General features: G+C 41.9%; 7 protein-coding genes across 34 annotated transcripts; 4 read left to right on the forward strand and 3 right to left on the reverse strand.

Annotated features, from left to right (window-relative positions):
- The first annotated feature begins 107 nt into the window (after positions 1 to 107).
- LOC104800865 (transcription factor GTE4-like) lies at positions 108 to 4143 on the forward strand. 7 transcript variants are annotated; one of them, XM_010523843.1, is made up of 6 exons: positions 108 to 2549; positions 2811 to 2864; positions 2946 to 2991; positions 3110 to 3226; positions 3331 to 3402; positions 3809 to 4143. In XM_010523843.1, exons 1-5 carry the CDS (start codon positions 462 to 464, stop codon positions 3375 to 3377), a joined length of 2352 nt encoding a protein of 783 aa, XP_010522145.1. In that variant the 5' UTR covers positions 108 to 461; the 3' UTR covers positions 3378 to 3402; positions 3809 to 4143. The 7 variants fall into 7 exon arrangements, with proteins under 7 accessions (XP_010522145.1, XP_010522148.1, XP_010522142.1 ...); XM_010523846.1 differs by having other exon boundaries at positions 3113 to 3226; XM_010523840.1 differs by lacking the exons at positions 2811 to 2864; positions 2946 to 2991 and adding an exon at positions 2685 to 2730 and having other exon boundaries at positions 108 to 2603.
- An 86-nt stretch (positions 4144 to 4229) lies between these two features.
- Positions 4230 to 6806, forward strand: LOC104800864 (uncharacterized protein HI_0077). The gene is made up of 8 exons (XM_010523839.2): positions 4230 to 4851; positions 4994 to 5235; positions 5332 to 5428; positions 5751 to 5934; positions 6017 to 6098; positions 6243 to 6315; positions 6417 to 6484; positions 6614 to 6806. Exons 1-8 carry the CDS (start codon positions 4429 to 4431, stop codon positions 6615 to 6617), a joined length of 1173 nt encoding a protein of 390 aa, XP_010522141.1. The 5' UTR covers positions 4230 to 4428; the 3' UTR covers positions 6618 to 6806.
- On the reverse strand, positions 6568 to 9582 carry LOC104800862. 6 transcript variants are annotated; one of them, XM_010523837.1, is made up of 5 exons: positions 9452 to 9582; positions 8253 to 8434; positions 7519 to 8155; positions 7116 to 7297; positions 6568 to 7016 (listed from the first exon to the last, which is right to left on the reverse strand). In XM_010523837.1, the coding sequence occupies exons 2-5, from the start codon at positions 8337 to 8339 to the stop codon at positions 6822 to 6824; spliced, it is 1101 nt and encodes a 366-aa protein (XP_010522139.1). In that variant the 5' UTR covers positions 8340 to 8434; positions 9452 to 9582; the 3' UTR covers positions 6568 to 6821. The 6 variants fall into 6 exon arrangements, with proteins under 6 accessions (XP_010522139.1, XP_010522134.1, XP_010522135.1 ...); XM_010523832.2 differs by having other exon boundaries at positions 6568 to 7019; positions 9452 to 9581; XM_010523833.1 differs by lacking the exon at positions 9452 to 9582 and adding an exon at positions 9198 to 9401 and having other exon boundaries at positions 6568 to 7019.
- An 814-nt stretch (positions 9583 to 10396) lies between these two features.
- Positions 10397 to 14206, forward strand: LOC104800861 (transcription factor GTE4-like). Of its 4 annotated transcripts, none has more exons than XR_769819.2 (6): positions 10397 to 12926; positions 13008 to 13053; positions 13168 to 13284; positions 13389 to 13460; positions 13611 to 13744; positions 13883 to 14206. XR_769819.2 is itself a non-coding variant. In XM_010523830.1 (5 exons), exons 1-4 carry the CDS (start codon positions 10785 to 10787, stop codon positions 13433 to 13435), a joined length of 2352 nt encoding a protein of 783 aa, XP_010522132.1. In that variant the 5' UTR covers positions 10397 to 10784; the 3' UTR covers positions 13436 to 13460; positions 13883 to 14206. The 4 variants fall into 4 exon arrangements, 2 of the variants coding, with proteins under 2 accessions (XP_010522132.1, XP_010522133.1); XR_769820.1 differs by having other exon boundaries at positions 13171 to 13284; XM_010523830.1 differs by lacking the exon at positions 13611 to 13744.
- Positions 14207 to 14218: 12 nt separating this feature from the next.
- Positions 14219 to 17792, reverse strand: LOC104800859. Of its 14 annotated transcripts, XM_019200975.1 has the most exons (9): positions 17662 to 17792; positions 16560 to 16722; positions 15784 to 16453; positions 15430 to 15611; positions 15206 to 15341; positions 14841 to 14919; positions 14692 to 14714; positions 14580 to 14611; positions 14219 to 14480 (listed from the first exon to the last, which is right to left on the reverse strand). In XM_019200975.1, exons 2-6 carry the CDS (start codon positions 16644 to 16646, stop codon positions 14870 to 14872), a joined length of 1125 nt encoding a protein of 374 aa, XP_019056520.1. In that variant the 5' UTR covers positions 16647 to 16722; positions 17662 to 17792; the 3' UTR covers positions 14219 to 14480; positions 14580 to 14611; positions 14692 to 14714; positions 14841 to 14869. The 14 variants fall into 14 exon arrangements, with proteins under 14 accessions (XP_019056520.1, XP_010522130.1, XP_010522129.1 ...); XM_010523828.1 differs by lacking the exon at positions 14692 to 14714; XM_010523827.1 differs by lacking the exon at positions 14692 to 14714 and having other exon boundaries at positions 14219 to 14483.
- Positions 17793 to 18400: 608 nt separating this feature from the next.
- LOC104800866 (target of Myb protein 1) lies at positions 18401 to 20460 on the reverse strand. Its single transcript, XM_010523847.2, has 4 exons — positions 20294 to 20460; positions 19409 to 19946; positions 19006 to 19308; positions 18401 to 18919 (listed from the first exon to the last, which is right to left on the reverse strand). The coding sequence occupies exons 2-4, from the start codon at positions 19892 to 19894 to the stop codon at positions 18575 to 18577; spliced, it is 1134 nt and encodes a 377-aa protein (XP_010522149.1). The 5' UTR covers positions 19895 to 19946; positions 20294 to 20460; the 3' UTR covers positions 18401 to 18574.
- Positions 20461 to 20641: 181 nt separating this feature from the next.
- On the forward strand, positions 20642 to 22920 carry LOC104800868. Its single transcript, XM_010523848.2, has 5 exons — positions 20642 to 20869; positions 21452 to 21633; positions 22059 to 22242; positions 22383 to 22489; positions 22587 to 22920. The coding sequence occupies exons 1-5, from the start codon at positions 20798 to 20800 to the stop codon at positions 22666 to 22668; spliced, it is 627 nt and encodes a 208-aa protein (XP_010522150.1). The 5' UTR covers positions 20642 to 20797; the 3' UTR covers positions 22669 to 22920.
- The last annotated feature ends 105 nt before the right edge of the window (positions 22921 to 23025 follow it).

Consider the following 23025-nt stretch of genomic DNA (forward strand, 5'->3'; position numbering starts at 1 on the left):
CAGTAAAAATCGACTAATTAAATTGAATATTATCTTTTTTCGTATGTAGGGGCATTTGTGTCTTTCACCAAAACACGAAGGGGTTACTTTTTACGCGGCTGCGCATGGACAGAGAAGCAAGACGTTGAGACTTGAGAGGATTTTTGCCGTCGAGACGGAAAGGTGAAGAGCTCCAAACCCTAATTTTCCTTCTGGGTCGTTTTTTTCTCCGTTTCTCTCATCTCGCATCGTAGATCGGGGGAATTCTTGTTCCGTCTCGGTTTCCGGCGAAGAAACCCTAGTTTCGTTCGAGAGGTTTCCATCTGGAAATTAGGGTTCGGTTTTCGTTTACTGTAGCCGAAATCAATTTGATGCTGATTTGAGGGAGGGTTTCTGTTCGTACTGAACCGGAGAGAAGAGAAGGTATCATCAATCGAGTGGGAAAAGACAGGGCCTTCTGTTGGGGTTTCCCAGATACGTGTATGGCTTCGAGGCCTGTTAACGGGGAAGGAAATGATGTCGCGAAAGAGACGCAAAGCTTTAAAGTTTACACGAGGAAAGACAGACGGCAGAGAAAGCGGACGCCGAGCGTTGTCGTCGCCGACGACCGCGATAAGCCGGAGGCGAAAGTTGAAGATGGGGATGATAGTAATCGACTGAACCCTCCTGTAACACTAGCTGATAATTCTGTGGATTCTATCGTTGTGGGCAAGAATTCTGTTGAAGCTGTTTCTCCGGGGACCGTTTCGCAGGAGGATGCAAAGGCCTCAATTGAAGAGCCCTCTGAGAACCCATGCATAAACGATTCAGATAAAGTTGTTGAAGCGCCTCCTCAAGCCGACGTTCAAGATGTTCCGACTTTGGCCTCTGTGGACAAGACAGGTACACATCCATGCCCATGGCCGTTACCTGAAGATGACGCAAAGGCTGTTGTTGTTGAGAAGTCTGTCGAAGTACCCTTTGAAAGCCAGGCTCAAAAAGATGCCAATACCGTGGTTATCGATAAGAGCTCTATTGAAACATCTCTTAAAACCCTAGCCCTAGAAGATGTCGGTATTGTAGTTGTTGACAAGAACACTATTGAAGCTTCTCCTCAAACCCTATCTCATGGAGGTGCCCATGCTGTTGTTGACAAGAATCCCATTGAAGTGCCTTCTGAAGAACATGTTAATGTTGCTGATGTAGACAACTCTGCAGTTGAAGTACCTTTAGAAAGCCTCGCCCAGCTGGATACAAGTGATGCTCTGCAACATGCATTAGTTCCCTTTGAATCTGTTCCTGTCCGTGAACCTTTGCAGGTCATGGCACCAAGCACCCGTTCTGTTGTAACTGGAAGCGCACCAATGGAGGAGGCCTCAGATGACCGTGTTAAGATACATTTGGCCTCTAGCTCAAGGGAGCAGAAGGAGGAGATTAGGAAGAAGCTTGAGGATCAGCTTAACTTGGTCAGAGGGTTGGTAAGGAGGATAGAGGCTAAAGAGAGCGAGATTGGTGCATATAATTATTCACGGGTTTTGGCAAATTCCGGGCTCAATAATGGAGGGGGTAGGATACTTACTGGATTTGTTTCAGCCGGAACTCCTCGCGAGGTTGTCAGAGCATCAAGGCCTTTACACCAACTGAGTATATCAGTTTTGGAGAACAGTCAGGGCATGATTGAGCGTGTTGAGAAAGAGAAAAGAACACCCAAGGCAAATCAATTCTACAAAAATTCGGAGTTCTTGCTTGCAAATGAGAAGTTCCCCCCTACCGAGAGTAACAAGAAATCAAAATCAAGCGCAAATAAGCTTGGAGGAGAGGTTGGGCACGGGTTTAAACCAGGTTCTAAAGTTTTCAAGGCTTGCAGTGCTCTACTTGAAAGACTGATGAAGCACAAGTATGGTTGGGTGTTTAATGCCCCTGTTGATGTGAAGGGTCTTGGTTTGCATGATTACTTCACCATTATTAAATATCCGATGGATTTGGGAACTGTCAAGTCCAGGTTAACAAAGAATTGGTACAAGTCACCCGGAGAATTTGCGGAGGATGTGAGACTTACTTTTCAAAATGCTATGACCTACAACCCGAAAGGGCAAGATGTCCATGCCATGGCAGAACAATTATCAATGATATTTGAGGACAAATGGGCTGTGATAGAGGCAGAGTATTACAAGGTGAATCTTGCAACCCCTACATCAAGATTGGCTCCTGCAATGCCACCACCCCCTATTAATGTGAAGAATTTGATGGATAGATCGGATTGGAGTAGTCGCCCTGTTGAGATGCAGCCAAAACCAGCCAGTACGACGCCTTCTGGCAGGACACCTGCTCTGAAAAAGCCCAAGGCTAATGAGCCGAATAAGAGAGATATGACATTTGAGGAGAAGCAGAAGCTTAGTGCTAACTTGCAGAATTTGCCCACAGATAAACTTGATGCGATTGTGCAAATTGTTAAGAAAAGGAATACTGCGGTGAAGTTACGGGATGAGGAAATTGAAGTTGATATTGACAGTGTTGATCCGGAGACTCTTTGGGAGTTGGACAGGTTTGTTACCAACTACAAAAAGAGCCTAAGCAAAAAAAAGAGAAAGGCTGAGCTCGCTATTCAAGCCAGGGCAGAGGCTGAGAGGAACGCCCAGCAGATGGTAAGAGGCGATGTCTTGTGAATCTTACCATGCTCTTGTACTTAGGTCTTTGGATTTATCTTTATTTTTCCTTCGTCGCAGAATGCAGCACCGGTGGCAGTGGGGCTTGCCAGGGAGGGTGGGACAGGTAATTCTCAGCAGCTTCACTAAAATGTCTGGTTGTTATTGAATTGTATGGGAATCATCTCTTTCTCGAAAAAGAGAAAGGCTGAGCTCGCTGTTCAAGCCAGAGCAGAGGCTGAGAGGAATGCCCAGCAGATGGTAAGAGGAGATGTCTTGTGAATCTTACCATGCTCTCGTACTTAAGTCTTTGGATTTATCTTTATTTTTCCTTTGTTGCAGAATGCAGCACCGGTGGCAGTGGGGCTTGCCAGGGAGGGTGGGACAGGTAATTCTCAGGAGCTTGCTGGAGTAAAATGTCTGGTTGTTATTGAATTGTATGGGAATCATCTCTTTCTCTTATGAACTAAACCAAACCGCCTTGTTTGCCGCACTTTTTATACTAGCAGCTCAAAAGAGTATCCCTACACCATTGCTTTCTCGAGCAGAGAAGCCAAGTAATGAGGAGAGCAGATCTAGTAGTTCAAGCAGCTCAACTAGTGATTCCAGCTCTTCTTCTAGTGGTATTATATACCTCCCTTCTCTTCTTCCTGGTCGTCTCATCTCAACATTTGCTTGCTTTGTTGCTTATGCTAATTTTCATACGGAATCTCTACGTCTATTGCAGACTCGGATAGCGATAGCTCTTCATCATCTGGATCAGATCAGACATAGACATATTGTACAAGGGAGTCCACAGGTATGCACGTTTCAAATATGTGTATTATGTTTGATATTGTCTGGAGATATTTTCACAAGTATCGTGTCCATGGCTTGTAGAGTGTAGGGAGTAGTAGCAGGAGATAATTGCGAACTCCTCTTTGTTTGTTCAGATGCTTCAGCATATTCTGCATTTAGATGCTTGTCTGGACGTAATCCTGCGAGTTGTCTGATCAGCTAGACATTCTTCTGTCTCTCTGTGTTTGTTGGAGAGAGAGAGAGCGGGCATGCATATTTATCTTATTCCTCTAAGGTTGACATTTGCGGCCTGCATGTGTTGTGATATTGCCTGCAAAACTTGTCGAATGCGCGTTTTTCAAAAATACATTCTTTTGTACAAAATGATTATGGTTTTTCTGATGTGTAATTTGTTTTTAAATTTGCAGGAGAAAAACGTAGGGTAGAGGATGATCTTAGGGGGTTGGGTTTAAAGGTGATTGAAAATGTTTCCAAGGGATGGTAGGTATGTGTACAGAACAAAGTAAAGATTGGAGAGCGTCCTCTGACGTTTTGGAAGATTGGAGTTTTCAGTCTTTATGTGTAAAATGTTTGGTTAGGAGTTTGTGTGGTCCAACTATCATCATTTTGTACATCCCATCCTAAACAGACTCTTAGGGCTTAGCTTTCTCCTCTCTTTTGGGCCTTTTTTTTAGGGTTTTTGATCAGCTGATTCAGGATTCTTTTGCAACTAAAATGATGATACGATGGAACTCGTTTTCTACTGCTCTCTCTCTATAGTCCATACTCTTATTTTCTTCTTCATCTTTTTCTTGTTTGCCCAAATCCTTAACTTGGATTATTTTCCAGTGGAAAATTGAATGAACTGGAGCATGCAAATGGAGATAAAGAGAATTTATCATCATTTTGTTCCCAACCTGAAACCATGTGATGAAGCCCTTTGTGATCAATTTGGTTTCAAAATTCAATAGATTATGGTTCTGCGAGAAGGAAGGAATATATTTGATAATAACCAAACAAGTAGAGGAAGACAGAGAGAGTGAGGCTGATGCCGATGTTCCACCCATCGACTCGATGGACTCTCTCCATCTCTCCTCGCTCTTTCACCACCGCCATTACTGCCCTCTCCTCCTCCTCCTCCTCCTCTTCGTCACCATCATCATCATCGAGCCATCACGAGCCATGGTGTGGTCTCCATGATTGGAGAAATAGCCCTCTCAATGAGCTCCGCTCCTGGGGTCCCACCGGTCCCCTCCTCCCCTCCACCTCTCCTTCCTTGGACTTCTCCCTCGCCGTCTCCCACGCTTCTTCACTCGCCGATCTCGGCGCCCTCGTTCTCTCCACCGCCGACCCTCTCGCCAAATCCCATCTCTCCCATTTGGCTTTCTCCCGTTGGCGCCTCGGTAATCTCCCTATCGGCTCCCTCTCTCTCCTCCCTTCTTCTCCCGCTCGCCCTCCCAAACCCCTCCTGGTTCGTTATCTGGGTCTCTGCCTTTTGTCTCGCATTTTACTGTTTGTTCGTAAAGATTGCGACTTTTCTGATTTTCCATTGTTGGGTCCGTTTATTGCTTACTGGGTTCTCCCCCATTTTTTTTATTAACTACAACATGTAGGTCTCGACCAAGGAAGTCCCGGCTCCAAAGGACTCAGGCCTTCCTTTCAATGCTCATATGCTTCATAACCTCGCTCATGTGGAGCTCAACGCCATTGATTTGGCTTGGGACACTGTGGCTCGCTTCTCTCCCTTCTGTCACATCCTCGGTGAAGGCTTTTTCGATGACTTTGCCCATGTTGCTGATGACGAGAGTCGCCATTTCTTGTGGTGTTCGCAGAGACTTGCCGAGCTTGGTTTCAAGTCAGTGAAAAAGGGCTCGTTCTTTATGAGCTTTCGTTTTTTGGTTAACATGTTTATAGATCACCGTAATCTTTTTGTGTTTTTGCTTTCTTCAAGGTATGGAGATATGCCAGCTAATAATCTGCTAATGCGGGAATGCGAGAAATCATCGGATAATGTGGCAGGGCGCTTGGCTGTTATCCCCCTTGTACAGGTACCCACCCCCCCTTATTCCAATTTGGATGTATAGAAGAAATGCTGTTCCCCCCATGGATTGTCATTTTTTCTGATTTCAATCTTTTAAATCCTTAACATATTCCAAAGCTTTGGATTTGTTTTTGTACATTGGCATGGAAGTTCACGTGAATGTTTTGAATGTCAACTAGAGGGACAATATGAGTGGAGAAATGCTTTGCTTTGCCTATCTGCATTTCTATGGATCTCTTACCATTCTTTGTGCTCACCGATTACTGACTTAGCTTTTAGCATTACATGGGGGGATGAAGTCTTTTAACCATTGCTGTTTAGCTGAACAGGAAGCGAGAGGGCTTGACGCCGGACCTCGCTTGGTAAAAAGGCTGATGGGATTTGGAGATCATAGGACTTCCAAAATCGTGGCTAAGATTGCTGACGAAGAAGTTGCTCATGTCGCTGTCGGTTTACACTGGTTTCTCTCCGTTTGCCAAAAGATGGACCGTCCTCCTTGCTCGACATTTAAAGGCATAGACTTTCTTTACGTCACTCCACACACTCGTATACCCCTGTAGTTATCGTAATCATCTTCCACTTGGTGTCTTTGCAGATCTGATTAAGGAGTATGGCGTTGAGTTGAAGGGCCCTTTTAATCACTCTGCTCGGGATAAAGCTGGCATCCCACGAAACTGGTAAAGAGAATCGTCCCTTCAAACTTGAACTGAGCTCGAAAGGCTAGTCTTTGGTGATCGGTTCATCTGAACTCCTTCATCACCAATATGAACACACTGAGGTGCATTTCATGATCTGGGCACTCTATTTTTTCTGGTGTTTAGGTATGATTCATCATATGAAGCTAGAGAGGACAAAAAAAGCAAAGATGAAGGCCAGAGAGAGCAACTTTCTGAGGTAAACTTAACTTTCAAAAGAGATTTGTAAGACATAACACCATTGATTTGATTGGTGTGGCTTTTTTTGTTGTTGTTGTTGTTGTTGTTGTGTGGAAACAGGTTTATGATAGGCTGACTCATATTATCTCCATGGAGAGTGAGAATTCTACGCTTCAAAAGCTTCCCAAGTGATTCACCTCACTCTGTCATCAGCCTCTCCCATTCTGTCTTCTCTTACATGAAGCTTGTAGTGTGTTTGTGTATATACATATATCATGAAAAATGTAGAATTTGATGTGATTTTTTGTTGGTTACAGGTAAAGTGATGAAACTCATGATCCAACCAGCTTGAAACATCATCAGATATGATACATCCACATGTGTCTATGATGGTTCTCCCTTTCCAACATGTATAAAAGCCCAAATTCAATGAACTCTTAACTCATTATTGTGGGAACCCTTTAACGGGTCCTTAGATTATTTGTTATTTACAAAGTCCAACTTATGTGACGCCTCCCGAAGCTTTCACACAAGTTCCCAGTCGGATTCACCATCATGATGAACCAATGATCGGTTATCTTCCGTACCGAATCCCAATTTTGTCCGGTTATTGCCGCATTCTGGACCGGTTTCAGCATCTTTGGTGCACCATTGACACACAAGTCGCTTGTATTCCTGTTCTCTGGATGACCTCATTCTTGAGTATACAGCTTCTCTGATCTTCTGAAAAAAAAAACGGTTCATACGAGAGGAAAACGTATGATTTTCTGTGAGATGGTGAGGCAAGAACGAGAGAAAGGAAAGAAAGAGAAGCAAAACCTTGTAGGATTTGGTTTTGCCATGTTTCTTGCCGCGAGGAGCAAGGCAATGAACTTCGTTTCTGTCTACGAGGATACAGCTTTCTTCAACAAGTCTTTGGCTATGGAGTTGGATGAGCTCCGTGTTCTGCTCTGAAACACGGCCTATGCCCATTGAACCTTCATCTGTTTCCTTTGTGCAATCTGATGAGCAAAACCATAACCAAAGTTAACAGAAGTTACTGATATGATCTCTGAGGTTTTTCTTTCTCCTTCCTCTGAATATCACTCTCAATGCTACACCATCCTGGAGAAAACCCTTTCATACCTCATGGATCCATTCCATATACAGTTAAATAATCGATGCCAAAGCAAAAAACCAATTTGAGAAAGAGATTAAAAAAGGACAAGTAAGGAGAAGTTACCATCTGAGCCTGTAGGTGCACTTGCAGCAACAGCTTGTTCGGTTTCAGAATTTTGACTTCTGATGGAATCAACTACGGTAAGGCTGTGTTCGTTTCTGGAGATGAATCTTTCAACTTCAGCTGGAGAATCATTTGTGCTTACTGTTTCCGCGTCAATATCCTTTTCACCTGGCATCTTAACCGTCGATAAACTTGAATCTTTTTCAACCACATAAGGCCTCTTGACCCCGGGAAGCTTCTCTTTTCGAAAGATTTGTTTGGCACCGAGCTTTGTCCTTCTGTACAGACCGCTGCCATTATTAAACCGCCATGGAGAAGTACAGACATTGTAATCATCTGCGTGATGACCACGGAGTTTCATTGCTGATCCATCCCTCTTCTCCTGATCACGGATAACCCATGTTTCGTCTTTGGTTAAGTGTTCTCTCTGAATACCTGTGGCCTGTTCTTCATCTGTGCTTTCTTTTTTCTTTGTGAAGGAACAAACCGGGGCATATTCATGTAACATAGAAGGGGGTAGAGGTTTTCCAGAATCTAGAGAGGATTCGAGAAGCAACTCTTGAACCACATCCGAGTAGAATTTCTTGACGGTGGCTCCAACCGTTTGAACTTGATTCTCAACGTACTTTACTGTATCCTAAGACATAATAAAGAACAAGAAGAAGAAAATCAAGAGATAATAAACTACGGCATCGTTATTGACGACTATATGTGCCGACCAACAGTAATATTACCTGGACAATAATTTCTTCAACCTCCAAGCACATGGCTTCAAACTTCTGGTACACATTCCCAACCCAGGTTATTCCTCTGATATCCATATTTTCTATAGACCAAGAACGCTCGTATTGACAAGGAGAAGCTTCAACACAATGTAGCTGCTCTTGTTCCCAACATAACGAGACAGGATGGCACTCTGCAAGAATTGAGAACAACAATTCCGATTTTTCACATTTCAACCGACTAAAAAGAAAAAAAGAAAAGAAAACATCAAGCTTAAACCTTGAAAGAAAGGAAGAGTATATTCTACATTGTTCCGACGTAGGATTATAACATAGATGCATAAGTTGTATAGAAACTATGTCAACGTATATACATACACACAAATGTATTTTCAGGATAGTGAATCAGCCAGAGAAAGATAAGCCAGATAATCGAATAAAAAGACAATTGCTTGCCCGACATGCCAAAAGGGCATATCCAAGAGAACATGGCTAATGAGACTTCTAAGTAAAGCCTCAGAAGCTGGCTTGCACAGGTGGTTCCATATCAGCTTATACATACAAGATACAGGGAAAAGTCAATAAACGACAAGCATCTTCTCTCCTACAAAGACATGATCACAAGTTCCTTAAGACATAGACATCCTTGTCCCCCTAGGATCACGTAGCTGCCACAGCAAGCTATTTCTCTGTACCACATGTTTCCAGGATCTTTTAACTAAAAAAACACAGATTCAAAACACTCAATCCAAGGTTTACAATGGAATTATCAACGATCAGGAAATCCCTCATAGCCAACAGAATCTGAATAACAATTCTTCTCCGGGGCAACGCCATAAAAGAAAAAAGGAAAATTCTGACACCAACTTCCAGAAAAACCCAAAAGAAAAGAAAAAAGACGATAACCCTTCACACGAACAGGCAAATTCTCTTCGAAATCATCTGACTCTTACGCACCTAGAAATAAAAAGATGATTTCCAACTGGCTCGGAGGAATTATGTGAAACAATCCATCAAATTACACATTAAAGGGAACATAATTTGAGGATTTCGGGACCCAAACTCGAGTCAAATTGGAATTCAAGAAGGGAAAAACACGTGATCAAGAAAACCCTAAACCCGAAAAACCCCTTCTGCAATCAAAACTCAAGAGTAGTATATTTTTAGAATAAAAGACAGAACAAAAAGGAAAGAGACGCATGATCATTAACCTTAAGCAACGTCCAAGGATCGACCAAAACCAAAGCTGTGTCTTTTATTGTACTCTCGATTACGATCTTAGGGTTGTCGTGGAAGATTTGGAGCTGTAAGAAGATAGCGTGCTGAAGCTATAACAAGAAACCCAAAAAACTGAAAGCTGCTCTCTTTATAAATTTAAGTAATTACCCTTAAAAAAACTCTTAATTTTTGTTTACCGGAAAAAAGAACCAAATCGGATCCGGGTATTACCCGCCCGACTAAATTATAAAGCCCATATGAAGCCCAGGAAGCGTTGACTTTTTTCTATTGACCTATCGGAAATAATTAAATGGGCCCTGTTAAATGGGTTCTACAAGCCCATAATATGGGGGATGGAAAATATATAATTGGGTCTAAGCCCATGATGAAAAGGTTATGGAACATTTGTGTGTGAGACAATTTTAATTTACACGTGTAAATATCATATATTTGTTATAAAAAATTGGTAGGTTGCCATCTTATAATTATGACAAGTGATTTTTTTTCATGTACGATATATATATCACCATTAAAATTACACTAAAAATGTATATATTTACTTATAGAATTGTGTTCGGTGCTAATATAAATATATCACCACATTAACATTTTCCGTTTTCACTTACATTTTCAGATTTACCAAACAACTTTTTTCTATATATTGCATATTATATTTTTACAATAAAAATCCAAAGGAAGAGATGATGAAAATTGTAGGAAGAAATCCAAACAATATCAGATATAAATTTAATTTTAATCCGTCAATACAGTAATAAATCCATCCATATCAATGAGTAGCGCAGCACGTGCACAAATCGGACTGGTTACTATATCAGTAAAAGTAATTTAATTAAATTGACTAATGCTTAAAAGTACTAATTAAATTAAATTTTACCCCACTAATTAAATTGAATGTTATCATTTTCAGATGTCAGTAGAAAATAGAACGCGGCTGCATAAGCATATTCCCTTATCGACAGAGAAGGAAGGGAGAAGATTTTGCCGTCGAGACGGAAAGGTGAAGAGCTCCGATCCGAACCCTAATTTTCCTTCTGGGTCGTGGATTTTTTCTCCGGTTCTCTTATCTCGCATCGTAGATCGGAGTAATTATTGTTACGTCGCGGTTTCCGGAGAAGAAACCCTAGTTTCATTCGAGAGGTTTCCATCTGGAAATTAGGGTTTGGTTTTCGTTTACTGTAGCCGAAATCAATTTCATGCTGTTTTGACGGAGGGTTTCTGTTCGTTCTGGAGCGGAGAGAAGAGAAGCGAGCATCAATCGAGCGGGAAAAAGACAGGGCTTTCAGTTGGGGTTTTCGGGATACATGTATGGCTTCGAGGCCTGTTAACGGCGAAGGAAATGATGTTGCTAAGGAGACGCAAAGCTTTAAAGTTTACACGAGGAAAGACAGACGGCAGAGAAAGCGGACGCCGAGCGTTGTCGTCGCTGACGACCGTGATAAGCCGGAGGCGAAGGTGGAAGATGGGGATGGTAGTAATCGACTGAACCCTCCTGTAGCACTAGCTGAGAATTCTGTGGATTCTATCGTTGTGGGAAAGAATTCTGTTGAAGCTGTTGCTCCGGGGACCGTTTCGCAGGAGGACGCAAAGGCCTCAATTGAAGAGCCCTCTGAGAACCCATGCATAAATGATTCAGATAAAGCTGTTGAAGCGCTTCCTCGAGCCGAAGTTCTAGATGTTCCGCCTATGTCCTCTATGGACAAGACTAAGATACATCCATGCCCATACCCGTTACCTGAAGATGACGCAAAGGCTGTTGTCGTTGAGAAGTTTGTCGAAGTACCCTTTGAAAGCCAGGCTCAAGAAGATGTCAATACCGTGGTTATCGATAAGAGCTCTATTGAAACATCTCCTAAAGCCCTAGCCCTAGAAGATGTCGGTATTGTGGTTGTTGACAAGAACACTATTGAAGCTTCTCCTCAAACCCTATCTCAGGGAGGTGCCCATGCTGTTGTTGACAAGAATCCCATTGAAGTGCCTTCTGAAGAACATGTTAATGTTGCAGCTGTAGACAACTCTGCAGTTGAAGTACCTTTAGAAAGCCTCACCCAGCGGGATACAAGTGATGCTCTGCAACATGCATTAGTTCCCTTTGAATCTGTGCCAGTCCCTGAACCTTTGCAGGTCATGGCACCAAGCACCCGTTCTGTTGTAACTGGAAGTGCACCAATGGAGGAGGCCTCGGATGACCGTGTTAGGATACATTTGGCCTCTAGCTCAAGGGAACAGAAGGAGGAGATTAGGAAGAAGCTTGAGGATCAGCTTAACTTGGTCAGAGGGTTGGTAAGGAGGGTAGAGGCTAAAGAGGGCGAGATTGGTGCGTATAATTATTCACGGGTTTTGGCAAATGCTGGGGTCAATAATGGAGGGGGTAGGATACTTACTGGATTTGTTTCAGCAGGTCGACAGTTCGAGGTTGTCAGAGCATCAAGGCCTTTACACCAACTCAGTATATCAGTTTTGGAGAACAGTCAGGGCATGATTGAGCATGTGGAGAAAGAGAAAAGAACACCCAAGGCAAATCAGTTCTACAAAAATTCGGAGTTCTTGCTTGCAAATGAGAAGTTTCCCCCTACCGAGAGTAACAAGAAATCAAAATCAAGCGCACATAAGCTCAGCGGAGAGCTTGGTCACGGGTTTAGACCAGGTTCTAAAGTTTTCAAGGCTTGCAGTGCTCTACTTGAAAGACTGATGAAGCACAAGTATGGTTGGGTGTTTAATGCCCCTGTTGATGTGAATGGTCTTGGTTTGCATGATTACTTCACCATTATTAAATATCCGATGGATTTGGGAACTGTCAAGTCCAGGTTAACAAAGAATTGGTACAAGTCACCCGGAGAATTTGCGGAGGATGTGAGACTTACTTTTCAAAATGCTATGACCTACAACCCGAAAGGGCAAGATGTCCATGCCATGGCAGAACAATTATCAATGATATTTGAGGACAAATGGGCTGTGATAGAGGCAGAGTATTACAAGGTGAATCTTGCAACCCCTACATCAAGATTGGCTCCTGCAATGCCACCACCCCCTATTAATGTGAAGAATTTGATGGATAGATCGGATTGGAGTAGTCGCCCTGTTGAGATGCAGCCAAAACCAGCCAGTACGACGCCTTCTGGCAGGACACCTGCTCTGAAAAAGCCCAAGGCTAATGAGCCGAATAAGAGAGATATGACATTTGAGGAGAAGCAGAAGCTTAGTGCTAACTTGCAGAATTTGCCCACAGATAAACTTGATGCGATTGTGCAAATTGTTAAGAAGAGGAATACTGCGGTGAAGTTACGGGATGAGGAAATCGAAGTTGATATTGACAGTGTTGATCCGGAGACTCTTTGGGAGTTGGACAGGTTTGTTACCAACTACAAAAAGAGCCTAAGCAAAAAAAAGAGAAAGGCTGAGCTCGCTATTCAAGCCAGGGCAGAGGCTGAGAGGAACGCCCAGCAGATGGTAAGAGGCGATGTCTTGTGAATCTTACCATGCTCTTGTACTTAGGTCTTTGGATTTATCTTTATTTTTCCTTCGTCGCAGAATGCAGCACCGGTGGCAGTGGGGCTTGCCAGGGAGGGTGGGACAGGTAATTCTCAGCAGCTTCACTAAAATGTCTGGTTGTTATTGAATTGTATGGGAATCATCTCTTTCTCTTATGAACTAAACTAAACCGCTTTGTTTGCTGCACTTTTTATACTAGCAGCTCAAAAGAGTATCCCAACACCATTGCTTTCTCGAGCAGAGAAGCCAAGTAATGAGGAGAGCAGATCTAGTAGTTCAAGCAGCTCAACTAGTGATTCCAGCTCCTCTTCTAGTGGTATTATATACCTCCCTTCTCTTCTTCCTGGTCGTCTCATCTCAACATTTGCTTGCTTTGTTGCTGATGTGAATTTTTATATGGAATCTCTACGTCTATTGCAGACTCGGATAGCGATAGCTCTTCATCATCTGGATCAGATCAGACATAGACATATTGTACAAGGGAGTCCACAAGTATGTTTGTTTCAAATATGTGTATTATGTTTGATATTGTCTGGACATATTTTCACAAGTATCATGTCTACTGTTTGTAGAGTGTAGGGAGTAGTAGCAGGAGATAATTGCGAACTCCTCTTTGTTTTTGTTTTTTTTTTGTGTTTACAGATGCTTCAGCATATCCTGCATTTAGATGCTTGTCTGGACATAATCCTGCGAGTTTTCTGATCAGCTAGACATTCTTCTGCCTCTCTGTGTTTGTTGGAGAGAGAGGGCATGCATATTTATCCTATTCCTCTAAGGTTGATATTTGCCGGCTGCATGTGTTGTGATATTACGTGCAGAACTTGTCTAATGCTCGTTTTTCCAAAATACATTCTTTTGATTCTGAAGTGCAGCATTGTGGTTTTTCTGATATGTATTCGTTTTTAAATTTGCAGGAGAAAAAAGTAGGGTAGAGGATGACCTTAGGGGGATGGGTTTAAAGGTGATGATGATATGTGTACAGAACAAAGTAAAGATTGGAGAGCGTCCTCTGACGTTTTGGAAGATTGGAGTTTTCAGTCTTTGTGTAAAATGTTCGGTTAGGAGTTTGTGTGGTGTCTCTTGGTCCAACTATCATCATTTTGTACATCCCATCCTAAACTCTTACTCTTAGGGCTTAGCACTCCTCTCTCTTTTGGGTTTTTTTTAGGGTTTTTGATCAGCTGATTCAGGATTCTTTTGCAACTGAAATGATGATACGATGGAACTCGTCTTCTACTGCTCTCTCTGTATAATCCATACCCTTGTTCATATTTTATTGTGGTCAAAATCTATGAACTGCAAGCATGCAAATGTAGATAGAGGAAAGAAAGAGAGAGAGAAAATCGTATGAAGTGCGGCACCCATCGACAGGATGGACTCTCTCGGTTTCCGGCTCTTTCACCACCACCGCCATAACTGCCCTCTCCTCGTCATCGTCATCATCGAACAAACTGCCCTCTCCTCGTCATCGTCATCATCGAACAATCAATGATGCATGGGTGAATCCTGAATCTGCTGCAATCATCAGAAAAGATTATCTTGAATAGGAACTAAGGAACTAATGAAATGCTCAGGAAAGTCATCAAAGGACCGAGTTTCTCAGACTGTAACCTTCTCACGGTTCTTCTGCCAGTCCTATATTTCTGCATTTAAAAAAAAAAGTAAAATCTAATGTCTTAATATCAGAAGAATCTTTGCCACAATGGAGAAGAGAACCCAGTACCCAGAACGAAGAGCAATAACAACCTGCAGATGGATTTTCACGTGATGATATAGTCAAGCCTTGTACTTTCATAAGCTTAAAGGCAGAGATCATCGTCATCCATTTCGCACAAAGCCCGAGATTTAAACGACAGAGAGAGAGAGACTCACTTCCACCGCCACTAAGCTGGTTGACAGCCTCAACAACAGGTCGCAGTTCCACAGATGGAGAAGGGTTCTTCTGGACAACCTGGGATGAAACTCATGATCCAACCAGCTTCAAATATCATCAGTTATGATACACCCACATGTTATGTGATGGGATTTTTTTTTCTCCAACTCGCATAAAAAGCCCAAATTCAATGATCTCTAACTCATTGTTGTGTGAACCCTTTAACGGGTCCTTACCATATCCATGCTCCATTTAGATTACGTGTTATTTACAAAGTCCAACTTATGTCACGCGCAAGGCTTTCACACAAGTTCCCAATCGGATTCCCTATCATGGTGAACCAATGACCAGTTATCTACCGTACCGAATCCCAATTTTGTCCGGATATCGCTGCATTCTGCACCGGTTTCGGCATCTTTGGCGTGCCACTGATTCACAAGTTGCTCGTATTCTTGTTCTCTGGATGACCTCATTCTTGAATATACAGCGTCTCTGATCTTCTGAAGAAAAAACCGGTTCATAACCAAAGTACTTCAGCGAGATGGTGAGCCATTCAAGAATGCGAGAAAGGAAAGAAAGAGAGCAAACCTTGTAGGATTTGGTTTTGCCATGTTTCTTGCCGTGAGGAGCAAGGCAACGTATTTCGTTTCTGTCCACAAGGATACAGCTTTCTTCAACAGGTCTTTGGCTATGTAATTGAATGAGTTCTGTGTTCCGCTCTGAAACACGGCCTATGTCCAATGAACCTTCATTTGTTTCCATTGTGCAATCTGATAGAAGCAACCATAACCAAAGTTAACAGAAGTTACTGATATGATCTCTGAGGTTTTTCCTTCTTCTTCCTTTGTATACCATTCCATGTACAGTTAAATACTTGATACGGAAGCAGCAACCAATATGAGAAAAGAGAAAAAAAAAAAGGGGCAAGTATGGAGAAGTTACCATCTGAGCCTGTAGGTAAGCTGGAAGCAACAGCTTGTTCAGTTTCAGAATTCTGACTTCTGATGGAATTGACTACGGTAAAACTGTGTTCGTTTCCGTCTCCATCATCTTTATTATGACTTGGCTCTCTCGAGATGAATCTTTCAACTTCAGCTGGAGAATCATTTGATCTTACTGTTTCCACGTCAAGATCCTTTTCACGTGGCACCTTAACCGTTGATAAACTTGAATCTTTTTCAACTACGTAAGGCCTCTTGACCTCTGGAAACTTCTCTTTTTGAAAGATTTGTTTGGCACCGAGCTTTGTTCTTCTGTACAGACCGCTGCCATTATTAAACCGCCATGGAGAAGTACAGACACTGTAATCATCTGCGTGACGACCACGGAGTTTCATTGCTGACCCATTCCTCTTCGCCTGATCACGGATAACCCATGTGTCGTCCTTGGTTAACTGTTCTTTCTGAATATCCGTGGCCTCTTCTCCATCTGTGCTCTCTTTTCTCTTTGTGAAGGAACAAACTGGAGCATATTCATGTAACATAGAAGGGGGCGGAGATTTTCCCGAATCTAGAGAGGATTCGGGACAAAAGTCTTGGACCACATCTGAGTAGAATTTCTTGACGGTGGCTCCAACCGTCTGAACTTGGTTCTCAACATACTTTACTGTATCCTGAGACATGAGAAGAAGAAGAAGAAGAAGAAAACAAAGAAAATCAAGAGATAATAAACTACGGCATTTGTTGACGACTATATGTGCCGACCAACAGTAATATTACCTGGACAATAATTTCTTCAACCTCCAAGCACATGGCTTCAAACTTCTGGTACACATTCCCAACCCAGGTTATTCCTCTGATATCCATATTTTATAATGACACAAAGAAGCTTGAAAACAATGTAGCTGCTCTTGTTCCCAACATGAAGAGACAGGATGATACTCTGCAAGAATTGAGAAAATAATTCCTTTTTTTTTTAACATTCCAACCAACTGAAATGAAAAACAAAACATCAAGCTTGCACCTTGAAAGAAAGGAGGAGTGTTTTCTATGTTGGAGACATAGGAATATGACATAGATGCATCAGTTGTGCAGAAACTGTATCGAGGTGTATATATACATACACACACAAATGTATCATCAGGATTGTGAATCAGCCAGAGAAAGACATGCCAGATAATCGAATAATGAGGCTTTTAAGTAAAAGCCTCAGAAGCTGGCTTGCACAGGTGATTCCATATCAGCTTACACATACAGATACAAGAAAAGTAGTCAAGCGATAAGCATCTTCTCTCCTAACAAAGGCATGATCACAAGTTCCTGAAGACATAGACATCCTTGTCCCTCTAGGACCATGTAGCTGCAACAGCAAGTTATTTCTGTGTAACACATGTTTCCAGGATCTTTTAACTGAAAAAAACAGATTCAAAACGGTCAACCAAAAGTTCACAATGGAATGATCAATGATCAAGAAATCCTACATAGCCAAAAGCACCCGGAGAACAATTCTTCTTCAGGGCAACTCTCATAAAAGACAAGGAAAATTCTGACACGGACGACATTCAGAAAAGCGAAACAAAGGACGATAACCCTTCAAACGAACGGGCAAATTCTCTTCGAAATCATCTGATTCTTACACACCTAAAGTAAGAAGATGATTTCTAACGGGCCCGGAGTAATAATGTGCAACAATCAACCAAATTAACATCAAAGGGAACCACTTTGAGGATTTTGAAATCGAGACTCGAGTCAAACTGGATTTCAGAAGGGGAAAACACGCGATGAAGAAAACCCTAAAAACCCCCTTCTGCAATCAAAACTCAAAAGTAGTATATTTTTAGAAAGGACAGAACAAAAAGGAAAGAGACGCATGACCATTAACCTTAAGCAGCGTCCAAGGATCGACCAAAACCAAAGCTGTGTCTTTTATTGTACTCTCGATTACGATCTTAGGGTTGTCGTGGAAGACTCGGAGCTGTAAGAAGATAGCGTGCTGAAGCTATAACAAGAAACCCAAAAAACTGAAAGCAGCTCTCTTTTTAAATTTAATTACCCTAAAAAAAACCCCTCTTAATTTTTTTTTACCAAAAGAAACAAATCGGATCCGGGTATTACCCACCCGACTAAATTATGAAGCCCATTCGAGCGTTGACTCTTATATTTACCTGTTAAATATTTGACGACGCATCTTCTGAATAAAACAGCCGATTACTAACAAAACTTTGATAGTTTCGAAAAATTAATATATAAAATTTATTTTAACTACAATATAACCTAATTAAAAGCCATCGTAAAATCCTAAAAAAACAACGATAAAAACTAAATGCATTCTTTTCTAGTGTAATATCAAATACAAATTTATACATCAATATTTTATCAAAAAAAAACAACAAACATCAATACAACTTTGGATAAAAAAAGAGTTACGTCAGAATTGTCAACGTGTCAGTCAAATAGCATGGCACGTCATATCCGACCCGACCCGACCCGACCCGAAATTCACAAAGCCCGCCCAAGTTGTTTCTGTCAACCATCATCGACGATCTAAAGTTTCCGTTTTTTTTTTCTTTTAAAAAAAGATCATTTTTTATTTGTTGAAAAATGAGTATCAAACTAACGACAATATGAGAAAGCTGGGAACTTTCCCTTTGAAACGAACAGCGAGACATGACACATAATTAGGCAGAATCATGGAACACATGATCGATGTTTCAAGTTTAAGACAGTGCCCACCTCAAGGAATCATCCTCAAAAAACAACCATCCAACCTTATTAGACGAGAAATCCCAACGGCTTTATTCTCCAACTTTCGTTCTGGGTTCATCATCTTTCTCAGCTCTGTCGGAGCTTTCGACATGAGAACCCGAACTCGACTCTCTTGTCTCGTCTGTTTTCTTCAGAAGTTCCTCCATTGGTTTCGGAACGATCTCAGCTTTGTTACCAGATGATTGCTCTTCTTCAGATTTCTGATGAACAGCTTTGGAAGATGCTGTAAGAGTTGACAGAACGCGTTGGAGCTCGTCATTCAGATGCAGGGCCTCAAAAAGCAGTCCTTCATCATCTGTTGTGCTTTCTATGATCATCTGAATCGCCGGCTGTGATTGCTTGCACTTTTCTATCAGGCTTTCCGTTAGTTCATCCTGTAATTCCACAATCATTAATCACATACCGAATCATTGTAAATCTCGAGACTGATCGCTCAAAAGGGAAACAAAAGATGATTGACCTTTCCGTTATTCGGCTCCCCTTCGGTATTCAACATGCTAGAGAGCAATTCGAGGCTGTTCCTTGTTATCTCAATCTGTTCTTTCTTATCCTTGATGGTTAGATTCCCGAAGTTATAGTCAAGAACCTCATTCCCATCATCGTCATCATCATAATCTCGATGAGCCTGTTCTTGGTTGTGGATAGGGTAACTACCGGGTGGAGGGACCGGGACAGGCCGTTGCATAAGAGACTCCAGTGAATTTTGGCCCTGGAGTGAGCTTTCCTCGACCCGAGGGTTCAAAACGTTCTCATCTCTCAAACTCTTAAGAAACAACAAGCGGAACCCAATAAACATACATTTCAGAAGCATTAGAAAATCAAGAGTGATAATAACTCAGAGAAACAGAAAAATAGCAACTCACCATATAAGTTTGGCGGAACACGGGAAGATAGGCAAGGTCCTCGGACTGTCCCCAGACCCTAATCAACTGAAAAGCCCGGTTTCTATTATCGGAATCTGCCTCCACATTCTTAACCAGCTTAACCATCTCGTCCAAAACCCTCTCAGATGCGATTTCCGAGAAAACCTTCTCGCAGTTCATAGCGCATGCCTCAAGCAGCTCGAGGCTCAGCCTCTGGCTGACCACGCTCTTACCTGAAAGCTTCTTCTTGATGGCTTTAACAATCTCAGTGCCATTAAACTCCTCGCTGTTGATCATGGAGCATATCCTCATGTTCATTCCCCAGTTTGGCTCGTCCATTGTCTCTAGTGTGGCCTCGTCCACCATCTTCGACTCGAGGGTCGGGGCTTGCAGCATTTCCTTCACTTTCCCACTCACCATTCTACTCATCTGAGCCCCACCTGTCTTCAGCTTCTCTCCCCATTCAGCAATCTTCGACTTGTCCATGTTCTGTAATGTATCTAATAACCCAGTACTTGTGCTTGTAATCGAAATCTATCTGCAAGCATACATATAAGAAATCAAATCAACGCTATCTCGGATCTTCCGAAAGTATCACCATTTCTCGATAAGGATCTGAAATTTCCAGACTTTTCAACGCATAAGAAGAAATCAAATCACTGGCTCCTACGAATTCATAGATTCTCGAGGACCCTCGATCAAGACGACTACGGAATCACTCATGAAACTACGAAGTGATTACGCACAGATTGTCAAAACCCATCCACAGATTAATCCGCTGAAGGAGCCAAATCGGATCAAACCAATAGCGATAATTTTACCGATTTGGAACTCATGGATCGGAGGAGACAATGGTAAAAAGTGAAAACAGAAAAGAGAAAGAACCTGAGATGAATCTCTCTACTGATGCAATAATCAGATAATCAACTCCTCCAGATTTTCTCTTTACTTCTTTCCTTTGAAAATATTGTTCCTCTTTCGGGAATAAACCCTAAATGTCGGAACGAGCTGATGAATTTTTGAACGAGGTAGAGGGGAGCAAGAGATTGCGAACACGTGGCATGTTGAGGGAGCCTCTCCCTCGGAAACGTCCATAAATTTAGTCCTCGGGGGTTTAAAAAAGTATCGTTTAATTAAGGGGTCAATTTCCAAACATTGAAAAGATGTGGGCAACTTTTAAGTATCCCCTTCATGAACTATTTTACGAGAAAAAGGACAATGTGTGAATAATAATATCTTAAGGGTTTTATTGAATCCCTACACCCACCACGGCGGCACCACGGCGGCGAAGAGGCGGAGACGACCGACGCAGTGCTTACTGAATCGCTACGAAGATTCCGATTCCATAATCGAAGGTTATAGAAACCCAGATTCTTTTCGATTTCGACCATGGCTTCGATCCCGACTTGGGTGCGATACTTGGCTCACAAGCTCGAGTACTCCATCACCCTCAGCGCCAAGGTTTATCTCTCTCTCTCTCTTTCTCGGTTCAGTTTGTTGTTTCCTCTCTCAGCCTTTTCTTATTTCTCTTCATCGTCTCTCATTGTCGTTTTAGTTAGTTTGGTTTGGGGATTGATCGAAATGTCTAGGGTTTTGTGGCTTTTCCCTTCAATCTCGGTTTGATCAGGGGAGAAGCTGAGAAGTTGTAACGTATAGAAGCTATATTGCTTGAGACATTTGCTTTCTGGAGACTCTGCAGTCGAATAAATTGAATCGATGTGCTCTTAGTTGGATACAGAACTATTTGACATTTGCTTCTTGGAAACTCTGCAGTCGAATAAATTGAATCCTTAGAACTGTTTGTTTATGAGTGGGAATCAAAGTTAACGTCTTTTAGCAGATGCCATTTCTTTTCCAACTCTTGCATTCGCCATAGCAGATTGAAGCCTATAACCTGAAAGATAGCTCATGATCTGTCTGCTTTAGGGTACTTTTGCTGCAGCAGATACTTTTCTGTGGTTTCCCTTTTCAGCTACTCGGTTATTGTGGGAAATGCGCTTTGGATTCTTTTTTGTTTATCATTCGTGGTTTCCTTGATGGCAGAGTTATAGGAAAGAGAAAATCAGTGACCGAGAATTCCTCGGTATAGTTTGCAAGAATCTGTTCCATGGAAAGTTAACCTACTTACACTGGGATAAGGGACTAGAGATGGCGCCAACCTTGGCAACACATGGAAATACGCTGCTTGTACGGAAGTTACCAATTCTTGATGCAAATCATGCGAGGTATGTTTTGCCATTAGATATTTGTTCTTTTGTTTGAGTTCCAACCTTGAAATTACCTGGTTGCAACTCCAGTGCTCAATCTGTCCAGTCTAACAATCTTAGGGTTGTTCAACATGTAGTATGTGGAAAGCTGACTAGTGAAAGCATATTTCTTGTTTTGGATTGAATTGAATTGCCTGGTTGATGCAGACCGACAATTATATTACCTACTATGAGTTCATGGAAAATATGACTACTGCAAGTGAATGATACTCGTGCCTTTATACGGTAAAATTTTGCACCTTTACTGAATTTAAGGTCAAGGTACTTGTTTTAAACCTCGAAACTCCTCAAACCCTCTCCCTTCAGTGTTAAGGGAATATCAGTGTTTTATTTCAGTACCTGATTAGTTAGTGGGTTCCACCCTTATCCACGCTCTTGAATAGGTATGTTTTCGTTGGAGATGCCGTTGTCTTGAAGGACCCGAACGAGTCAGGTAGGTATCTGGTGAGGAGATTAGCAGCCGTACCAGGATGTGAACTGGTGTCCAATGATGAGAAAGACGAGCCTTTTGTTCTCGAAAAAGATCAGTGCTGGGTGGTAGCTGAAAACCAGGAGTTGAAACCTAAGGTACATATGGCTATCTTCTTTCCTTGTTCATCCAGGGGTTGAAACCTAAGCAAAGCACCAGCATAAACCATTTAAAAAAACACTCTTGCCTTGTTCAACTCATCTGTTCTGTTGTCTTTTTTATCTATCTGTCTTAACAGGAAGCCTATGATAGTCGTACTTTTGGTCCGATTTCCATGGCAGACATAGTCGGCAGAGCGATATATTGCCTGCGTACGGCTGTGGATCATGGTCCTGTGAGTAACAGGTGAGAGGTCTTGCTTTCATAACAAAAAAGATCATCTTTCTTCCTGAAGATTAAAAAAAAATGGTTGTAACAAAGATTCTGGGGTTTGCTTTATCAGTTCCGACGCCATGCACGAAGATTCTCCGGTGCTGGCAGTAGAACTTGATGTGGCCGAGATGGCGAAAAACCATCAGGTTTAAGACAGCTCCTGTCGAAGGAGGATCTTGCGTCAGGACGGTTTGTTCTTCTTCCACCTTATGTTCTAAGCTTCAATCATCAGGAAACAGATAATGTCATAATTTATGATAAAGTTCCGAGCTGAATTTAAGAACTCTTTGGAAGCAGTTTGTAGCTTGAGATACTTTGGAGTTGAAGGCAAATGTTGTCTTGTTGATTTTCTGAAATAATGTTTTTATTTTTTTATTATCAATACTATGGGGTTAATTGTCCAATATAAATTATTTAATTTTATCATAAATTATTTTTTTTATGTTTGGGTTTCATTTTTAATATGTAAGATTTAGCTTTTATAAATACTATTTAAAAATTCAAGTTAT

Source organism: Tarenaya hassleriana, unplaced genomic scaffold, assembly GCF_000463585.1.
Source record: "Tarenaya hassleriana unplaced genomic scaffold, ASM46358v1 Cleome7, whole genome shotgun sequence".
Taxonomy (NCBI): Eukaryota; Viridiplantae; Streptophyta; class Magnoliopsida; order Brassicales; family Cleomaceae; genus Tarenaya; species Tarenaya hassleriana.